The sequence below is a fragment of the Phocoena sinus genome, chromosome 4 (genome assembly GCF_008692025.1).
Source record: "Phocoena sinus isolate mPhoSin1 chromosome 4, mPhoSin1.pri, whole genome shotgun sequence".
Lineage (NCBI taxonomy): Eukaryota > Metazoa > Chordata > Mammalia > Artiodactyla > Phocoenidae > Phocoena > Phocoena sinus.
Window position 1 is genome coordinate 116,308,569 of NC_045766.1, and position 21,945 is coordinate 116,330,513.

General features: G+C 35.2%; 1 protein-coding gene across 1 annotated transcript in view; it reads right to left on the reverse strand.

Moving 5' to 3' along the window:
* Window positions 1–21,945, reverse strand: part of SAMSN1 (SAM domain, SH3 domain and nuclear localization signals 1) — a 48,629-nt gene that overhangs the window by 4,154 nt on the left and 22,530 nt on the right. The window contains exons 2-7 of the mRNA XM_032630444.1: window positions 21,306–21,377; window positions 18,822–18,971; window positions 14,328–14,457; window positions 11,889–12,040; window positions 9,549–9,752; window positions 7,470–7,620 (exon numbers count right to left, since the gene is read on the reverse strand). Coding sequence (XP_032486335.1) covers window positions 7,470–7,620; window positions 9,549–9,752; window positions 11,889–12,040; window positions 14,328–14,457; window positions 18,822–18,971; window positions 21,306–21,377 — 859 coding nt within the window. The remainder of the gene's footprint in view (window positions 1–7,469; window positions 7,621–9,548; window positions 9,753–11,888; window positions 12,041–14,327; window positions 14,458–18,821; window positions 18,972–21,305; window positions 21,378–21,945) is intronic.

Consider the following 21,945-nt stretch of genomic DNA (forward strand, 5'->3'; position numbering starts at 1 on the left):
GTTTAAAAATTATTATATATAATTTTTCTATTATTAAAATTATGTAAAAACTTAGAGATATCATATAATTCACAAATGAAAGTGTTAAAATTTTAGATAGAGTTCCTCTATATTTCTGGATCATATACATTTTATATTTTATTTTAATAAAGTACAAAAAAAAATAAAATGGTACCATTTTTAATAAAGCCCCTGAATGGTTTGCAAATATCCCCAAAGCTGTACATTTAAAAAAATCTGGGTATATTGGAGAATTAGTAAATAACTTGAAAAAGGGTATATCTTATTGCTACCAGCTAACAGCAGGCATAATAGGAGTACAGAAAGCAGCCCCAAACAGTTCTGTACTTTATGTAATAAAAAAATTATGTTAACAAAAAATTATTTAGGAGGTATTTTGTCATAAAGAACTAATTTGAATACTAAAATACTTTATTTCTTACCAAAATTGTTATGGAATTGTATAAAGCCCATGGTTCAACATAAGATAGTCATCAATGGAGATAAAAAGTGGCATGGTGATTAGAACATAAGAGAGCTAATATAATTATTCATAAAATAAATATCGAGTTGTGACATTTAATTAATTAAGTATAGGCAATCTCAATTATACTAAACGTGAAGAAAGCTTTAAGGAAATCAAACTAGATTCCTATTGCTGGGAAAAAGTTCTCATGCCCTAAGGAGAAAAATCTGTCCTATATTCACGTATTAGAAAGTTAAAGATTTAATTAAAAAAATGTAAACTACTAGTTTTTGCTTGACTTTCCCAGTTTTCTTTACCCAAATATTCCAGATTTTGACTTTACTATCTTGTTTTCCTTAGGTATGAAGCCTCTGTTCTTTAGGCCAAGTACAATATTATAAAATAATGCAATCCGGAGGGCACTGGAAAATAGCTGGCCAATGAAAGTGCTCCATAAACAATGTGTTTAATAAAAAGAATGTAATGTTTAGATTAATTAAAGGAAATATGGACTAAAGAAGATCAAGTAAGAAATTTGTTGAAATTCAAATGACGGTACCTCTTGGGTCTTTGTATTATCCTCCTCTTGTTCTCTAGCCTGGTACCACCTCCAAAGAGGAAAAAACAGGCTTAAAGCACATCTTAGGATGGCTCAAAATCTCATCCTCATTGGTAGCTCCACATGAGTCACTCAAACCAAAACTCAAGCACTCTCCAGATAACTATGGCTATATTTATTTGTCCAGAGGTAGCATTGTCCATGGAGGAACATTCAGTAGGCAACATGGTGTAACTCTTAATTATTTCTTATTCTCTCTGTCCTTAAATTACCTGAATATTTTAATTTTCTATTTAGTGACGATTTGGTATTTATTTCATTTGAATACCTACCCACCTTTTGGAAAAGCAACAAGAACAAACTGAAAATAGGAATGTCTTCACGGGAAACCAACCAGTTGCTGTCTTCCCGAGGCCATGAGAGAATATGGAGTTGAACTGACTCTCCCTGTTTGCAGATGTCTCTTTGCATCCTAGCATCGTAGTCTCCTCTCTAATGAGATGTACCTCTTTTCACTTACACTCACAACAACTTCCACGCCACTCTGCTGGCTCCTTCAGTAGGGTAGAGGCACACTCACTCAAGATCCAATCACTCAGCACTGACAGGGACAGCACCGTTAGGCTGCCACTTCACTCAAGCACACAGTTCCATGAGAGGCTTTGGTCCCAGGAAATGTTTACCCGTGGTTGAGTTGCTGTCACATTGGACTATTTTGATAATGACCAAATAATATTAAAGGCTATTATTCTATTGCTAAATTAGGGACCTTGGAAAATCAATATCGTATTTCTTACAGGTTAAATCAATCCTGTTTACTTCACATGGTGAAAAAATAACCTAACTTCATTATTTTAAAATGTATTATTATTTGGCAAAAATAACATTACCTTGCATATTACTGATCTACAATTTGCTTTTATCATTTAATATGTTTCGGACATCTTCATGTCAGTAGGCATTTCATTCTCCTAATATTTTCCTACTATTTTACTGTTCACATATATCTCAACTTATTTATAACAAATTAATTACTGATGGAAGTTCACATTGGTTTTAGTTTTTAATGAAACTCCTCGTAGTTTAGCTAGTGTTTTTATGCATTTGTAGAAATTAATCAAATTCCTAAAACTGGAGTTTCTGCATAAAAAAGTATGCACATTTTAAACTTTGACAGTTTTTACATTATCTCCTTCTAGAGGTGTACTCATTTACACACTTGCACACTCACATGCACACATGGTTAGCGTATACATAAAACGAATCTTGACAACACATATCAACACCCACCTGCCCGTTACAAAAACTTTTGTGTGTAAAGTGGGATTGAAGGGGACTTTAAGTTTTATACACAGAAAAAAGTTTTGCTCTCTATTTGCAGATCTCTTCACTCCCTCATTCAACATGTATGCATTCTACAAGCATCTGTTACCATCCACTCTATGCAAAGTGTGGTGCTAGGGGCTTTGGGAAGGTACATGGTAATAGAGAATTCGGTCTTGTTTGGCCAGGGTAAACACTACAAAGCCATGCCTAGTACACAATCACAGTGCAATATAAAAACAAGTACAGGAATGCCCTACATGTACAGACATTATAAGTGACTGAGGTGAAAATTCTATGAACTCTTTCCTCTGGAGATTGTTCTCTGGTTGAAGTACAAAATGTTTCTATTTCATTTTATTGTTCTTTGTATTATACAGAATATGGCATCTAACATAATTTCAATCTTAGGGGGTAAAACCAAAAAAATCTGAAGAAAGTAAATTTCATAAAGCAAAATTTCTATGACTAGAAATAGATATTAAATGCATATTTATAAATACATGAATGTAAAATGCCTGGGTGCTTTCTCCGTCTCTGTGGATAGTTAGCATATATTTTCTTAAAGGCCCCACATTTCTTGAATCTAGATCCAAATCATACGGCAAGTGGGTTGGAAACGCCAGGCATGCATGTCAGGGGCTAATGCACCAGGCTACCCTGGCACACTGTCAGGCCAACTGCTGGACTGCTGCTTGGCATAGCTACAAGCCTCCCCTGCTGGCAGCTCATGTTCCAGGCTCCTGGCTGGGCCTTGCCATTTGCCCTGTATCGTTTGGGGCAGGGAGGCAGGCAGGAAGACACAACTGGGGATAGCTGAGCAATGAGGGGCTGCTGTGACCACAGCTGGTGCTGACAGCCTGGCACACAACCCACCCTCCCCCTTCCTCCTCACTGAACACTGCAAACAAAGGTTGCAGGTAGTAACCTCCAATACGTTACAGACAGATTCTAGTATAGTCTGTTTATTCTGTTACTAAGTTGTTTTTGGTTTCCAATTTAAATTTTAATTATCCCTCTGTTATGGGGAAAACAAGATATTTCCATCACCTGTTTTCCCCAAGGACGATAGTACACATTCTCATAGACACACTTTTAAGACACATCAAAGTGCTTCTAAATGTATGAAAAGAGAAACAAGTTCAGAATAAAAAGAGCTGTTTAACTATAAACAGCAGTTACCTATCTTATTACTTTAAAGAGCCATTTCTCAGCAAGGCAAAGGGATTTTGAAGGTTCTGTTTATGGAAAAACACACACACATATATTCTCTATTCTCTTTTTTCCTTGCTGGGAATATTTACTCAAAGTAAACAAACAATTTTAAAATTCAGAAGATAGAGAAAATCTAATGTGCACAAAATAACAGATTCTGCTCTTTTGCTCCTTCAAGAGCTGAGTACTTCACCCTAATTTTTCTTCTTCTTCTAACCTCGTCTAGATTCCCAGCTGAAGGAGCCAGTAGCCTAATTCTGCTGAGTTCTAATGCAACTTGAGAACAAATTCAGAATATCTCTGTACTGGTCTTGCCTGGGATTGCAGAACCCAAAGTCGTTATTCTACTCCAGAGGTAATACTGTGAACAGCCCTAACACCACTCGCCAGCCCTACTGTCAGCTTCTTGGAGAAGCAACTTTACCTCCTGTCAAGTAGTGACCTAAAAAAGTTTAATCCGGTTAACATTTTCAAGGTCAGAGTGGGTACAATGCTATCTATTTTGGCCTAAGAGAACAGGGAAATTGCTTGCTCTAAGTCTTAGATTTCTGTTTGTCCCTGTTCCATCCCCCATCCTCTTGGTCCCTCTAGATGTATTAAAGGCTCACATGGAGCTTGTGGCCTTTTCTACCTAATCTCAAAGCTTTAACTCCTGCCCTCAAAACAGGGGCCCACTCTGCTCAATTTTTATATTGAATGATAAGCAAAGCAAAACTTTCCAGTTTCCAACCTAAGAAGCAATGAAATTCTAAACTAGGAATTTATTGACATTCCCCCAAACTGACGTTATTCAGTGATCAAAATAAAATGCATACATAAAATCCTGGCCAATTTGCACACCCCATTCTTAAACACGCACAAAAAGCTAACTATTTTTAACCTATGACTATGACATGCCTTTGTTTTTCATAACGTCTCAGTTTTATACAACCATACGTTCAAGGTCTTTATCATTCAAGGTACACGAAGGTTGTGCATTTAATCTTTAGCATGGTTGTAGATGATATGATTCACAGAGTAGAGAATAGATAAAAATAAGCATGCAGAAGCATGGTGCCGAATCATCAGGACTCACCATCTTATCAACAAATAGAAGTCATTCTTCTTTATTCCTTGAGCAAAGCAGTTTCATATAAGATAAATAGCTTTCAGTCAGAATAGCCTAACATGCAATATGCATCTTTTTGACATGTATATTCTAATACTACTTTAGACCGGTAAGATTAAAGGAAGAAAAATCTCAGGGTTGTATGTTGACAACAAACACTGGTCGAATCTACATTTTGTCCATCTTTCATCTCCCAGAATTTGACTCAGTGTGGGTATGTTTGTACATTACTGGATATTATTAAATGATCAACCTCTAGTGACCTTCAAGTACTGTTTTCTGAAGTTTTATAAAGAGAAATAATTCAGGGAATTTTTACTTTTTTAGGTCAAACACGGAAAGTCACATCATGCTTTGGAGATACTGTCTTTTGTTTTCAGAGACCAGGGCGTAGCAGAATGTATTTCTAATAGATTTAGGAGACTGGGTTCTAGGTACGTGACCTTGAGAAGGCTACTTATCTACTTTAGTTTTAGTTTCCCCATCTTGTATAGGAAGAATTTGGGTCAGACGGTTTTTAAAATTACACCTAGCTCTAATATGGTATCATCCATAAGTTATTCTTTTGTTAACATGGAAAGTAGATGGGTGATGAGGGAGGCCTTCAGTGGCCCATGCCTTTGGCACTGGACTGAGCTTCCTTCTGTGGGTCTCTGCTGAGCACACTTGTCTGGCTGAAAGCCCTGTTTCCCATGGCTCTCAGGCCCCTTCATTCACAAATCTTGTTTCAATGAGGCCACAGTAGCCTTTCACCTTTCAGGGCGTCGTGCTGTCGCAAAGTTTCCGTTCTCACTTAAATATTAACTTCCACTTTCTGGGATGGAAAACTGAACTGAAGCTCTTGGGAAAATTGACCAAGCAGTAGAAAACTTGAATTTTCAAATAGTCACTGTTCTATTCATATTTACTAGTTTGTATGTGTGGAAGAAAGAACTTGGATTTTTAGAGTAGACTGCCTTTGATTAAAACTCCAACTCTGCTACTAATCTAGCTGTTTGGCCTCTTTGAAATTCATCTCTGAAATATGTTCTCATCTATAAAATGGGCAAAATACCTACATGGATGTTATTGTAGACGAAAAGCAATTATTTACAAGTGCTCAAAAAATACTCTTCTTCCTCCCTCTACTTCAGCATCAACTTATTTCGGAGAGCATTGACAATGACACTGAAAATTATCAATTACAAGAAATCTACAGAATCCATTTCTTAGCGTAATATTGCTTAGTGAGGATCCATGTTCTGAAATGATGAGATGTGAAAGAAACTGCCTCATTTCCTTTGAAGATATTGCTATACCAGTTTACACTGATCAGTTTTGTTTTGGCTTGTACTTTTGAGTAAATAGGCTACTTTCTTAAGTTTGACCTGTGTCTGCCTCTGTGACCCGATTCCTCTCTCTTCTGCATCTCCTAGCCTCCACAACTTCAAAGAATGCATACAAACTCCTAGGCCAAAGGATGAAATCAATTCTGCGGGTGTCAAATTAGTGATGCATGTGAAAACTCTTTGAACAGGATGAGGATCTATGCAAACTCAAGACAGTAAGTAAGGATTAAGTAAGGTACAGTTTCTAAAAAAGTAAATTGATTCTCACTAGATAAAAGGCCAGTGTATAATACACATGTGCAGTTCAACTATGCCATTTTGTGAGGCATATGAGGGAGGATATAGAAAAGCTCACGAAGGGACAGTCAGGAGACCTGGGTCCTAAATAGAACTTTCCTCTTTACTCTCAGTCTGGGCTGTGTAAGAAAGTATAACATAGCGTCACAAACACTGGTCCTAGCTTTCTAATTCACTAAGTGCTTGAGCTTGGACAAGTTGCTTATCTTCTCAATTTCTCATTATAAAAATAGGGATGATACTAGCTCACAGAGTTGTGGAGAGCATTAAAGAAGAAAATAAATGTAAAGATCTTGGCTCAAAGTTTTAGTCAGAGAACATGTTCAAAGGATAATTAATGATTATTATTAATATTACTTGTGAAAGAGAAGGTTGGATTAGATGATCTAAGTTCTTTTTCTCCTTTAAAATTAGACACCTTCCCCCCTTTTTTCTAACAAAATACTCCTTGCAGAGTTTGGCACTCCCTGAGCTCAGAGTTTTGGGAGCCTGGCCAGATTTAATAAGAAGAATGCTCAGATTGGGCAGTTGGAAAAACAAAAGCTATCCCATCTTTACAAATCCAGTTAGCGTAGCCAATATTCAAGGGAATCTACATGTGTTACTCCATCTTTAGTTTATACTTACAAATACAAAGAACCATCTCAGATAATAAAAGTAAGTGCTGAATATTTTTGCAAGCTATTATAGCATTTTGAAAGAATACTGTAAACACTTACAAGATGTGACTCTATGGTAATGAAACGAATTTTCTTGTGTGGAGCGAAGGCTCATTAGCTCAGAGTGATGCTCTGTGCTGTTCTACAGAAGTTTCATATGACATTTCTCGCTAATGGCTCATGCTGTCACTAAATATTTGTTTCTAACTCCCTCAGTTTTGGGGAATGTGGACATCCACTTGTGTGTAAATTAATAGCTCTGCAGAATTTAAATGAGGTACCCAGAAAAGCCCTTTTGTTTCCTGAATCCAGTAAGGAAAAAAAGGCCCTCTTTCTAATGATATATTTGACCAGAGTTGTTGTTTCCAAATGTATAAGAAAATACTTATTTTATTGGAAAGAATGCTTTACATGATTCTCAGTAAATAAAACTGGGGCTTTGTTTTTAATGATCTTACTGTTTACATTAAACTGTGATTCTCAGCTAGGGAGAAGAGTAGGTGTGCGTACTTACTTTCTTCATCAAGAAGATTTTCAGCAGCTGATAGTAACCTCATCCTATTTTCTGGATTTTTAATGTTTAATTCAATGAGATGACTCTCTTTTATATCCTTTAAATCTTCTAGGGTCTCGTAACCATTGAGCAAAAGTGTTGAGGTGTATTCCTGTGGGGAAGAAAAAATATGCATAATATAAAATAGATTCAAATATTTTATTTTTAGTTCTCTTTAGATTAAAAAAAAAAAAGTGTAGGCATGCATGAAAACCAAAGGTGCCAACAGAACTTTTGCTTAACTTTATTTTATTTGTACTAGTTTTCCACATATGAACTTGGGGACATTTAAACAGTATGTTGTACAGTTCTCACCTTCTGGAAGGACAAATGTAAAGAAGAAATGACTACCTTAAGCTATACAATGCTAAATCATGGATCAATTAAATACCTGGATCATTCATCCCATTTGGCAGTTTTTCACTTCTCAAATAGTGAAATTGACAAAGCTAGTATGTTATTAAGTCTGTCAATAAAAGGCCTCTAATACAGTATATTATAACAATATTTCTGGATCTATATCTTTTCTTGTTTGCTTGGTTGCAAAATCATCTACTCTTATTAACTTCTTGGAGTAGGTTAAAAAATGAATTTGAAATAGACCCAATTTATATAAAAAAGTATACTTAGCATTTTGGTTGAAAGGCATTATAGAAACCTAAGGAATCTCAGACTTTCTATTTATTTAAAAGCTTTCATTAAGCATGAAAGCACTGTGGTTGGGAAAAGTATTGTTTCCATTTCTTATCATGTATATTTTGTCCATCATTTGCATCAATATAAATTAGTTTAAAATTCATAGGCTTCTGATTTCAAAGTCTGTTATGTTATTTATGTAACTTCTCTCTAACAATAGAAATGCAAAGTAAATTTGAATGCTTTTCAACTTTCTCAGATATTCCTCCCATTTCACTTGATCATAATTTCAATATCCTTATTTTAGTTACTAAAATTGAGTAAGAGGAGGTATAAAAGTTTTAAGTAATCAGAAAGAACTTATTACTAGCCCTTTATTTATTTTTAAAAAAGGGAAAGAAGGAGTAGCAACTCAACTCTTGTTAAAAGTGATATATCCTAGAAGGAGCACTGTGTTAGAACAGAAAAAAAAAAAAAAAATTCCCATCCTGATGTAACTAACTGTGGATTCTTGAGTAAGGTATTTCACTTCCTTAGACCTTGGTTTTTTTCATAGGTCACAGAACAAACAAGTAGCTGAAGCAGGATTCAAACTTGTGCTTCCTCCAAGGAGTACCCCATTTGGGGGACACCAATAGTAATATTGAAAGGCCTATGTAATGTGTCTACAGGCAAGAATGCAACTAGATAATTCAGGAAAACCAGTTAAGGAAAGATTAATTGGCTATTGTCTTGATGAATTTTGAAAACTATCAAAGTACTGCTGTGTTAATTTTAGAAATGGATTGCAAAACAGTAAATTGAGTGAGGCTAGGCATATTGTATGTACATGCCATTTAACAACATAGATATTTCATAAAAAGTTTTCTAATGTTAACAAGAAAATAATTGGATTTTAAATAAAGACAACACAGTTTTCTTAACACAATCATTATGAGGGCTTAATGATCGCTGTTTCCTAACAAATTACTTTAAAAACAATTAATTTAGTTATCTTCTCTTGACTTGCTTTTGATCTCTGCTCTATAGAAAATATAATTTTCTTTTCATTTCTCCTTTCAATTCTCTGAATCTTTACCTTCACTCTTTATATTCTCTTTATCATTCTCATTACATGTTTTCTCTGGACTTTTATTCTCCCAAGTATATTTCATTTTTCACTGCACTTTCTCAACCTAATCTCTACTGCAACTGCTAAGTACCATTAGAGTTTAGTCCAAAGGATGTTATATCAAGACCTGTCCTTGCATAATAAAAGTAATAAAGGGTATATATAAACTGTTTTTGGAAAACAGATTTTCCCTTTCTGTAAGTCATGTATTTTTTAACTAAACAAACACTGACCCATTCTCAATTACTCCATCCGTATGCCACCAAAATCAAACAGGCCATAGGTTTGCTAACCTGAAGGTGAATCCTCTCTAAGAACTCCTGCAGAGTCTTAGGTTTTTCCTTTCCACTCCTTCTGTGTGCCTTTATTTTCTTGGGGGCTTCTTCTTCTGAGATGACATCCACATAAATAAATTTGAAGTTTCCCACCTTATTGTTCAACATTCCTGTCCACATCCCCATTGGCGTTTTGCAGATAATGTCTATGATATCTCCTTTCTAAAGACAAAGAAATATACAAATTAGATTTCAGAGAACTCTGGTGTCCATGACAATTGGTAGAAAGAATGGAATCATTGAAAATTAGAATAATGAGGGCATTACACTAAGGGGGTTTAGAGTTAAAAATAAATCTAAGAGGAAATTTCTTTTAAAAGTTTAAGGAAACTATTTACTAGTAATATTGAAAAAAACCCCAACATACTTGAAGAAAGGCTCCTAAATGTATTTGATGATGTGTTTATGTTTTTGGTATCATATCAACTTATCAACTTATATTTGTAGAGTATCCTATAGTTTACAAAACACTTTTGAATTCATTAAGTCATTTTATGCCCACAACACACCTCTTAGATATATATGTGAGGTGTCATTATTACTGTAAATATTACAGAAAAAGAAATGCAAGCATTAAATAATTTCCCAAGAGCTTACAGGAAGTTAGTGACAGAACCAGAACTCAAGCCTAAGTTGTTTGAACTCAAAAGTAATGCTCTTTTTATTTACCCTGTCAAAACAATATATATGTAGCAAAGCTCAAGCTATCATTCCTGGAGGGGGTCCCAAGTAAGGAAGGGGAAGAAAGACAAGTCTATGACTCTGTCTGTGCTTCTAGTTCATCTGAAAAATTCATCTACAGTGTGAAATAAATCCACCTCAAGTATTGTATCCATCTAAAATAATGAAAATGTTCAGAACTTTGTACATAGCAAATATGTAACAAAAGTATTTATGCACTAAGGATAAATTAAGCTAATTATCCTAGATTAATTAATAATTAATTACTAATTACTTATTTAACACTTAGATTGAGCTCCACAGCAAAGTTTGGATTGAAGTATGAATGAAATGCATTGGGATAGACAAACCAGTTGGTCTTTCTCTTTATTCACATCTAAGAGTAAGACTGCAGGAGCTATTGGTAAGAGTAGAAAACTCCACAGGGTATTTTTTTGTAAAGAAAGTTGATTTCTATGCAAATATAGTGTCTACATTTGGGTCATAGTTACTCCGTTGAGACTTACAGCTTTCTACCTCAGAGATGACATTATAGATTCTGATATTTTTGCCATTTTAAGGGTCTACCCTCAAAGAAAGCATTAAGTCTGCTACTAAAAATATTTTTTTCTGCTGCTCTGTGAATGTGTATTCTTCCATCTAAAACATGGATTTTACTTGTAATAGTAGAATTCAATGTGATTAAAAGATCTGGTCTTTCCAATTCATGATAGTTTGCCCTTCAGACCCTATGAGCTGTTCACCTAGTTTTTCCTGTCTTTAACTATAGGGAATCAAATCCTAGGCTAGATGGGATCAGCTAAGCAGACCTAGAAAATCCCCAGAAACTCTAGGGGAAGTTTCAAAGTATGGCAGTCCTATGCTACATCCTTCTTATTATCCTTTAAACTTGTAAAAAAAATATACATTAGAGGGAAGCTCACAGATCACAAGCAAAAATCCAATTTCATTTCGGATAAGACCCAGGATGGTCAGCAACAGTATTCAACACCCAGTGTGTCTGTGGGATTCCTTATTTTGTCCTACTCGAGCTCCACAAATGTCCCCTTAGGCAGCACAAATGGTGGTGCAACCTTTGTGTTGTGAAGCCCTCACAGCAAAAGAAAATGAACGAAGAGGATAAGAATAAAAAAAGGGAATTCAGGAGGGAATATCACAGAGAGAAAGTTGTCAGGTTACTCATGGCATTTGCAAGTATTGACTCAAGTATTGAAGTTGCCTGGCCAAGTCAGGTTCCCAAAGAGTTTGCTCTGCTGGGCTCTTGCCTGATATTTCCATTTTCTCTCCCTCTCCTTGGCTTCAGGTAGAACTGGGCACCTCCAGCAACTTGTGAGGATTTTGATTTTCAGAAAAATGTAGACAATTCCTTCTTCCCGAATAAGCTCTGATTCTACATTATCTACATAATGCAACTTTTGCAAATAGCCTCAAAACACTGATCCCCCTACCCTACCTCTCATGTTTTGTTTGAACTCCTGCCGTAGTACACCAGTCCCCAGTTCTCCTATTGGGAAGAATGCACTCACCCCCTAGTTCCCCATACTTGCACTTCCTGAAAAAGATCATACATCCAGCTCTAGACAAACCATACAGAATGCGGATATGATGTGCACACACCTTGATTTTGAGGGAGTCAGTGTCATAAGGGCTCGGTGTGAAACTGGTATGTACGCGGGCACGGCCACAGAATGGTCCGGAGTAGGGGCCGTCATCATCGAGTCGAAAGCTGTCCCGGTTACTTGGACCGTCTGAACAGCTTGTTATTCCACCTGATATAGGCAAAGCAGAGGTTAACAGTTCTCACTGAAGGTTCATAGCATTCTGAACCATCACCTGGACATAACTAAGCAGGAATAATGCTGAAGCATTGGATGCCAGCCTCCTGAGGCAGTCCTAAATGACCGATCCCTGTTTCTGCCTCCCAGTCATTTTCCACCAGTGACTTCTGTCCTCTGAGCCATTTCTGATCTTTCTCCAGTCAACCTGATCATTCTTTCCTCTACCACCAAACCAAACACTCTAACTTCAGTCTCTTTCGTCTGATCCAGTAGCACAGTGCTTTGAGCATTGGATACTTGCTAAAGAGGCAGACAGTAGAGACTTAATTCCCTGTACAAACCAGATAATTAATTTTGTACGTGTAAACAGAGGCAGAAACCTATAGTGACAGTTTGATCTTTGTGTGCTATTGATCAGGAATGATCAAAGCATAAGACCACAAGCTTCCCTACAACTTATCACAATGTAGCAAAAATAGTGTCTCAGACTTCCTACTGTGTACCAAAAGCCATTTTGAGGCAACATCTCTGTGTATAAAAGGTAGCATTTTTGCTTGTTGTGTGAGTGTCAGGGAAAGAGGAAGTGTGTTCCAATGTCTGTACTCCTAAACTGTTCAAAATTGTTCTAAACTGGGCTTTTTAAACTGCTCCAAATCCTTGCTCTCTGGTCCTCTTCCTTTCTGATTTTGAACCTCAAGGGGGGAAAAAAAGAGATTCCATTTTTCCTGCCTGCCTGGGGGCAAGAATGGCTCTCAGTGGAAGTAACTCTGAGTCTCCCTACTGCTCTCACTTGTCACCTCATTTTTTTCCTTCACTGTGGCCTTTCAGTGCTCTGCTTCATGAGGGAACAGCCCCAGTATCTCTGCCATTCTTTCAAATAAGTATAGAAATAAGAGAAAGATCCTTAGCAATTCTCCATTTTTTGTTTTTTTTAAATATGGACTGGTGTAAAAGAAAGATGAGTTGCGTCTAGTCACAGAAATTAAGTTGTTTATGATAACAGCTAAGTAGATCCCCATCTCCTCACACCCTCCCTTCCATGACCACTCCAGTCCCTGGCTTTTCATTGTATATTCAAGTTATAAAATTCTACCCATATTTGGCATTACAATTTTGAATTTTAAAACTTCCAGCAGAAATGAATACTAATAAAATCTGAATTTCACACATGCAAAAATATATCCCTCAAATGCTTCTGTATTAGCTTTTTCTTCACAAAATAACTGTTCTACAACCAGTAGGAAAGTAGGAATAAAATTCAGGATATTTGCAGCAGCTGGTCTTTGTGATCCATCTTCAGATAACAGAAGCAGTTGATTTTAAATGAAATGGAAAATAAACTTTGCAAAACATTTAAAAGCCCTGAAAAGATTAGAGGGATGAGTAACAGTGTGCATATAAAAAAATTATAAGGCACCTTGTAGTATCAGTAGTTTCATTCAAATATTGTAGCAGGACATGTGACTGAAGCCTGAGTGACTTCTTTGGTAGAAACGATGTTTTTAGAAAATTCTTAAGAACACATGCTGATTCCTTTTTGTCACTAATTGGTGATATTCCTACTATTTAGTATTTACATACTACTTCACTCTTTACTGGCTAATGCTGAATGGAAACCTAAAAAGTAAACGTTAGAACTGATGCAGATGTCCTGCTCTTTTCAGAATACTTCAGGATAAAGAGGAAAGGAAAGGAAGGAAAACATGACAGAGGGCAGGACAGGGAAGGAATAAAGAAAAAATGAAAGAAAACAAAAGAAAGAAAAAAGGAAGAAAGAAAGGAAGGAGGGGAATGAGGTAGGAGGTAGGGAGAGAGGGAAGGAAGAAAGAAAGGAAGAGAAAAGGAAAGGAAGAAGTACATAGAGGGGGAGAGAAAAGGAAGGAAAAAGAGAAAACAGGATTTTAGTTTCCTGAATACTTCAAGTCATTTAAAAAATTTGGACTCAAAATAATGCTAGTTCTCCCCAGCACACTTTATTGTAGGGATTCTGATTTAATCGTGCAATATAATCTTTTGGAGGCATATCCCCAAGAGCCTTGCTGACCACAGTGCTAAAAGTTTCAAAATAATCCATAATTCTAATATATTATGTATTATTTTAGACAATAGCATTGCTATAGATTCAACACATCCTACATTTTCACTATTTCTCTTATCAAGTAGTTGGAACATTGGTGAAATTTTGACAAACAAGCCAAAGAGAAATAAATCTGTTGTTTTTAATTAACTTAACCCAGATCTCCCATCTAGACTCTTGTCACTTATTTTATAGCCTTACTTGATGAGCTCTGCCCACTGTAGAGACTGTCCATGGAGTCACTGACTTTGAGGGAGCTCTTCTCTGTATGGGTTCCAATCGTGGGATCACTGTTCCGATAAGGTAAGGCATCCTCTCCATCTTCCCCATCCTTCAGAAAATCATATCAGAGGTTAAATGCAAAGAACTGATTTCCTTGGAGACTTTCACTGTGTGCATTGATTTAACAAAGAAGACATATTTTAGCAATAAAATACTTAGGAATACATCAGCATAAAATATGAGTGTCATGAATCTTTAGCTCAATTTCAAGCATAACATTTTATGGTATAGTGGGAAAAATCCTTTAGATGAAACAGCCCACATTTTGGAATTTAACTGAAATTATAAAGTTTATTTTTGTAGTTAGGATGAATATCGTATCAAGACTATTTAATCAGAAATGCTAGATTTATTAACATCTGTGCTTTATCTGTTAAAGCACTTTTATTTCTTCATGTTCTCCTTATCATCTATTTACCACCATTACTAATCCTTTGAGATCTGATATTACAAGTTTAAACTCTGCATAGTCGCTTCGTGTCAGTTATTTGCACCCTACCAGACCACTAGATATGAATAAAACATACACACTTTGCAATTCTAAAGCAAAGCTTATCTAAGAAGCTTTACAAATCTCATATGGTGCTTGCCACCTAGTCAAGTGAAAAGCACATCTTGCATAAAATTAGGAAAGACAGACAATTTCAAAAAAAATTACATCTGCTTGAAAACATCTCAAATGTTTTCCATGTTTATATAGTTTCAACAAAGCCTATGAATTTCTTAATATTCATCAAAATATAATTCAATATTCCTCATTTTTGAGCATTTCTAAACATTGATAAAAATTCAGACTATACATACGATATATGCTCAGTTTGATTCTCTGCTTTTATCCATTCTTTTATTCATTTGTTCAGTTATTCAACACAAGTTTGTAGAACACCTTCTAAGTACCTGGCATTGTTTGGGGAACTGGAGATATCATGGGAAACAATATACAGGGTCCTATCTTAAATGAGGTACATTTTAGTTTGTCAGGGTGTGTGTGCACGTGTGTGTGTGTGTGTGTGTGTGTGTGTTTGTAGTGTTTGGGGAGGTTTGTGTAAACAAAGTGAGCAAGACAATTTCAGAGAATAATAAGTGCTATGAAGGAAATAAAACTGGGTGATGTGAGAGGATTAGTTACTCGGGTTAGGGTTGAAGGAAGGTTGACTGATTTAGAGGGAATAGCCTCCAAAGACCTCCTCCATAAGGTAATAGAGTCTTTGAATTCTTGACCTGAATGATAAGAAGATGTGACTTATATGAAGATTTGGAGACAGTTTTCCAAGCAAAAGAAATAGCAAGAACAAAATAACTAAACTCAGAATTAGCTTGGGTTATGCAGAGGAAAACAACAAGGCCAGGGTAGCTGGAGCTGAGTGAGAGCAAGGAGAGCATTAGGATGTGAGCTCAGAGAAGAAGACTGGAGTCAGCTCAGGAAGGGCTTTATAGAGCACTTTCAGTAACCATGGAAATGTGCACTCAGATCTCTTGCTGCGGGACCCTTCTTTACTGACAGCCCCAACTACTAGCCTTCTGTATCGATCACTGTGTTTGCAAGGAAGCCATGTTCCAATGACTTAAGCAGTGGGGCTACCATTTGAGTCCATTCTGGTGGGATGTGGGGCTTCTCTAATGGAAACTTTTGGTTCAAGGACTTCTCATCAATCTGGCCAAAGTTTTCTTAGAACAGTGTTGAAGCCTGAGACTTGAATGATCCTCCTTCTTTCTTCCTCTCCTTTTACAGGTGTCAGACTTGCACTGTAGTCTGAAGGATTTCCTTGCTCATTTTTTCTTTCTCTTTTTTATCCTTCACAGGCATTTTCTCCAGTAAGTCTTTGGTGTGTCTATTCCCTTCTTGGGGGTCTACTTCTCAGAGGACTGGAATGAACACATCATAGTAAGGGAATGCATTTTGGTACTGTAACACTTTAACCAAGGGAGTGATGTGTTCTGAATCTGACTTTTCAAAAATCTTTCTGGCTTTCATGTGGAGAATCGGTTTTATGGAGGAAGGAGTGGAAGAAAGGAAACCAATTAAGTAATCTAGGCAAGAGAGTTTGTTTATTTAGTCTAAAGCAGGAATAATTTACATGGAGAAGTTAAGGGTTTTAGGTATACTTTGGAGTTAGTACCAAGAGGATATGCTGATGAATTGGTGTGAAAAGTGAGAAAAAGAAGGAATTTTGAGTGACTTGTAGGCTTTCTTCTCTCTCTGTCTCTGTCTCTCTCTCCCCCCTCTCCTTTCTTTCCAGCATCTACAGTTATGACAGTGTTGTCTATTTCTACTTGGAAGACTGAACAAGAAACAAACTTTCTGTAGAGCTTAGAGAATCAATAATTCCATTTTAGATATATTAGGTTCCAGTTATCTATTATGCATCTAAGTGATAATATCAAATAAGTAGTTGGTTGTATAAGTATAACAGATAAGTAAAGAGATCATATGGGACTTCCCTGGTGGTGCAGTGGTTAGGAATCTGCCTGGCAGTGCAGGGGGCACAGGTTCGAGCCCTGGTCCGGGAAGATCCCACATGCCGCGGAGCAACTAAGCCTATGCTCCACAACTACTGAAGCCCACGGGCCTAGAGCCTATGCTCCACAACAAGAGAAGCCACCACAATGAGAAGCCTGCACACCACAATGAAGAGTAGCCCCTGCTCAATGTAACTAGAGAAAGCCCACGCACAGCAACGAAGACCCAACACAGCCAAAGATAAATAAATAAAATAAATAACTTTTTTTTAAAAAGAGAGAGATCATAGCTAGAGATATAATTGTGAAAAAGTCATGAGACAAGATGAGATCACTTAGGAAGAGAGACTAAACTAGTAGAACATCTAGAAACAAGCCTCAGGAAGACTCAATATGTAGAAGGACAGGAAAGAAAGCAGAGCTAAGAAAGGAAACTTTGAGAAAGAAGGAAAGCCAGAAGAATGCCCAAAGAAACCAAGAAAAAAGAATGTTTCATATGTAATGAAATCATCACTTGCATCAGGTACAGCTGAAAAGTCATGTAAGAAGAAAGAAAAGTGACCATTCGATTTGGCAACATAGAGGTTAATACTGACTGTGACAACTGTTTTAATGGAGTACTGGGGACAGATACTATTGAAATGCATTAATAAGAAAATAGCTGTAAGACATATAGATCAATGGAATAGAATTGAGAGTCCGTAACTAAATCCATATATTTATGATCCATATATTTCTGACCATATATTTATGATCAATTGATTTTTCAGCAAGGATGCCAAGACAATGCAATGGAGAAATAATTGTCTTTTCAACAAGTAGTGCTGGGACAATTGAAATCCACATTCAAATGAATGAAGTTGGACTCCTAGCACACACCATGTAGAAAAATTAATGGATCATACACCAAAATTTAAGAGCTACAACTATAAAACTCTTAGAAGAAAACATTGGAGTAAATCTTTGTAACCCTAGATTAAGCAATGGTTTCTTAAATACAATACTAAAAGCACAAATGATGAAAGAAAAAATAAATTGGACTACATCAAAATTATAACCATTTGTTCTGTAAATGACAACATCAAGAAAATGAAAATACTATCCATAAACGGGAGAAAATATATCATGTCGCAAATCGTATATCTCATAAAGGATCTGTATCCATAAGATATTTTTTAAAAAAGCTTAAAAGCAACAATAAAAATACAACCCAATTAAAAAGCAGGTAAAAGATTTGTATAAACACTTTTTGAAAAAAGATATGCAAATGGCCACATGAAAATATTCTCAACATCATTAGTCATCAGGGAAGTGGAAATCAAAACTATAATGAGAATATATTTCACACCCATTTTGATGGGTAGCATCAAAAATCATACAATAACAAGTGTTAGCAAGCATGTGGAGAAACTGGAACTCTCACACATTGCTAGTGGGAATGTAAAATGATGCAACTTCTTTGGGAAATAGTTTGCCAGTTTCTCAAAGTATCAGACAGAGTTACCAGATAACCAAGAGAAACGAAAGAATACTTCCACATAAAAATTTGAACACAGATATTCATATCCATATTTTAAATCATGCTGAATCATTCATTCAGCATGATTTAAAATAATCCCAAAGTGGAAACAACCAAATATTCATCAATTGATGAAAGGATGAATAAAATGAGGCTTATCTATAAAATGGAATATCATTTGGTAATGAAAAGAAGTGATGTACTACTGTTTGTTACAACATAAATGACATATGTTCTTCACATACTACATGTGTGATCTTTCTAAGCCTCAATTTCCTCTATGAGAATGTGATAATGCTTTCTTCCGCCCAACTTCTGGGCACAATTAGTGAGGGAGAAAATACATTGAAGGCCTTCATAAACTGCCAAATATTTCTAAACTACCTAGAAAAATATTAACAGAAAAACACAAGTGATTAACAGAGGACACTTACCTTTTCTTCAGAAAGAGCTTTGATATACTTTTTACCCACTTTTTTCTTCATTGTCCAGGAAATAGCTCTCATTTTTTTACCTAAACTTCTTCCATTATTTGAAGTTTTGTTTTGTTCTCCACTTTCATTTATGCATTCCCCTTCATGTACCTAGTTAGAATTATTTACAAAAAACAAAACAATAAAGCAATGAAAAACATTGCCATTTGTCCACACTCCCTCTTCTTCTCTCTTTTCTCTACTTCAATGTTCTTTATCTTCACTGTAAAATTACAAACTAAAATAAATAAGAAAGTATATTAGTTTATTACTATCTGTGTTAACTTACCATTACCCAAATTTCAGAAAAGAGTACTATAAATATTTTTAATTTCAGGTTTTTCTATCTTCCTTTACAAAAGCTTTGAAGAAGCTATCTAAGCATATTTTTAACTTCAACACTTTTCTGTGCTGTTCTCTTTCATAGCCTGAATCACAATTTTATTTAGATATTTATTTATGGGTTTTGTTGTTTTTTTAGTCTGTCTCCTCCTAGACTCTAGGCTTCATGAAGTAAGGATTTTCACCTGTATTGTAACAGTACTTTCTGAGTGCCTAAGGGAGATCCTGTCATAGAGTAGGTGCTCAATACACATTTACTGAATGAATGAATGATGGTTTGCTAAAAAATGTGCAAACTACTTTATCAGGTTCACTAAGTTCTTTCACAAATTGCTAGGCCACCATTGCTAATCAATGAATTTGAATGAACCTGAGCAACTTTTATAGGTTAACTCTAGAATTATAAACTTGATATCAGTAAATATATCTATGTATGATTATGGAAAGCTGAAGGTTTATACAGTATGGGAGTTTGAGATTGACATATACACACAGCTATATTTAAAATAGATAACCAACAGGGACCTACTGTATAGCACAGGGAACTCTACTCAATACTCTGTAATAACCTAAATGGGAAAAGAATTTGAAAAATAATAGATACCTGTATATGTATAACTGAATCATTTTGCTGTACACCTGAAACTAACACAATATTCTTAATCAACTATACTCCAATATAAAATAAAAATTTTAAAAAAAGATCAACAAGAAATCACTCATGATAAAAAAATTATATAGGGCTTCTCACTATTTGTATACACATACTGCATTGTATTATTTACAACTGTGTAAATGTTGATAGACCATATAGCTATATACAAGTTTATCAATGTATATTCATGCATGTATACAAGTTTATCCATAAGTTTATATATACATAAATATATAGGTGAATAAAAAGGGATATATGTAATATATGTATAAAAGGGGATATATTATATATACACATGCATATGTATGCACTAATGGAGGTATTTATAAAGTAATAATAGATGTCATTTTCTTTCTACTTTTTTTTGTCTAGAATATCCATTGCTGAAATCAACATATTTAAAGTTATTATAGGTAGATGGTTATAGGAATCTGAAAGGTATTCTGAGAGTCAGATATGATAAAAAGAATTCTTTATAAAAAAAACAAAAAATAAAGATGCAATATATAGAATGAATAATTAAGAAGTGCATAAGATCTAAAGCCTATTGATCTAAAACAAATCTATCACATGAATAGATAACTCAGGTTCAATGATAAGCATATATTTTTGCTTTTCTCAATGTACATCCCTCCTCTCTATTTTATTAGTTGTTTTACATTTCATGAATCACTTATCACAGTTGGTCCGTGGTTTATGAGATAGTATAACAAATAGCAAACTTTGGACACGATGTTGCATCCTGCCTTTGTCATTTATGACCTGTATAATTTAGAAGTAATTTTATTCAAACATATTTCTTCAGTGATAAAATAAAAATAATAATAGTTCCTACTTACAGGTAGGTAAAGTGTTTAGTGCTGTGCTTACTTCCTGGTAAGTGCTCAATTAAATGTAGTGATGATGATGATGATGATGATGATGTAAATAATTTTAGGGGAAGCTTTTCTTAAGCTACATTCAAAGTGTTCATGGTTTGCAAATGTGTATGGAGTGGTCACCACTGAGACATTTCAAAGTGTACAGAAGTATGAGAATGCAAATGAGCAGCCTATGCTCTCCTTAACTAATTTCCAATTAAGCCATTTAATCATTTCCTAAATTAAAGCAATTACAACTTACATGAAATTTAACATATATGTTGTTTTATAGTGGAAATGCTCAGAAAATTTGGGATCGTCTGTGTTACTTTAAATTGTAAATCTCTTTGTAAGTTGATGTTCTGCCTTCCCAAACATCTGTTAGTTTTCTTAGATAGCTTTTTACTCTTAATATCCAGCATGGTACTAGATACTAAATAATTGTTCATTTATCACAAAAATGTATGCAATGTTATGATTTTTAAATGTATTTCTTTTTCTTACTGTAATTTGTAAAAACTACATTGGCTTCATAATTTTTCATAATGTGTTTGTATAACACTCATTAAAATGGAATAGAATACTAACCCCAGTTGAATCATCTGGTTTTGATACGGAATTATTCCGAAAACGGTCAAAATTCCCCAAACTGCTGCTGCGCTATAAAATAGGAAAGAAAAAGGAAAGGAAATTTAGGATTTGTGACTTTCACTGATAAAACTGCTAAATAGATTAGATTATGGTTCAGTAAGCATCAGTCTCTTGCAAATACAGGATTAAAAAATCTCTCTGGACTATCTAAAGGCGCTGAAGGTGTAACTATTATTAACACTGTAATATTTACAGTTCATAAAATGTCTTCATATGTTTATGTTACAGTGTTAAGCACCTTGGAGAAAAATCTATTAAATTATTTTTAATTTATAGTGTTACTTTTGCTCTTGAGAATGGCATGTATTACTAAACAACCAACCAACTAATAAAAAAACAACAAAACAGACAAAAACAAGCATTTGAGTAGATCCACAATTGTGCCTCATAAAGATCATATTTATCAAAAAATAAAAATGAACACAAATGCATTTCCTGTTGCTAACTCCTGATAATTTGAAACTCTCTACTAGAAGTCAGAATGAGAAGGCACATACACAGGCCTATTAATAAATTGAAAAGCACATTTAGGTGTACACAGGTTGGGAGGAAAATGAATTTTTCCACATTTAACATG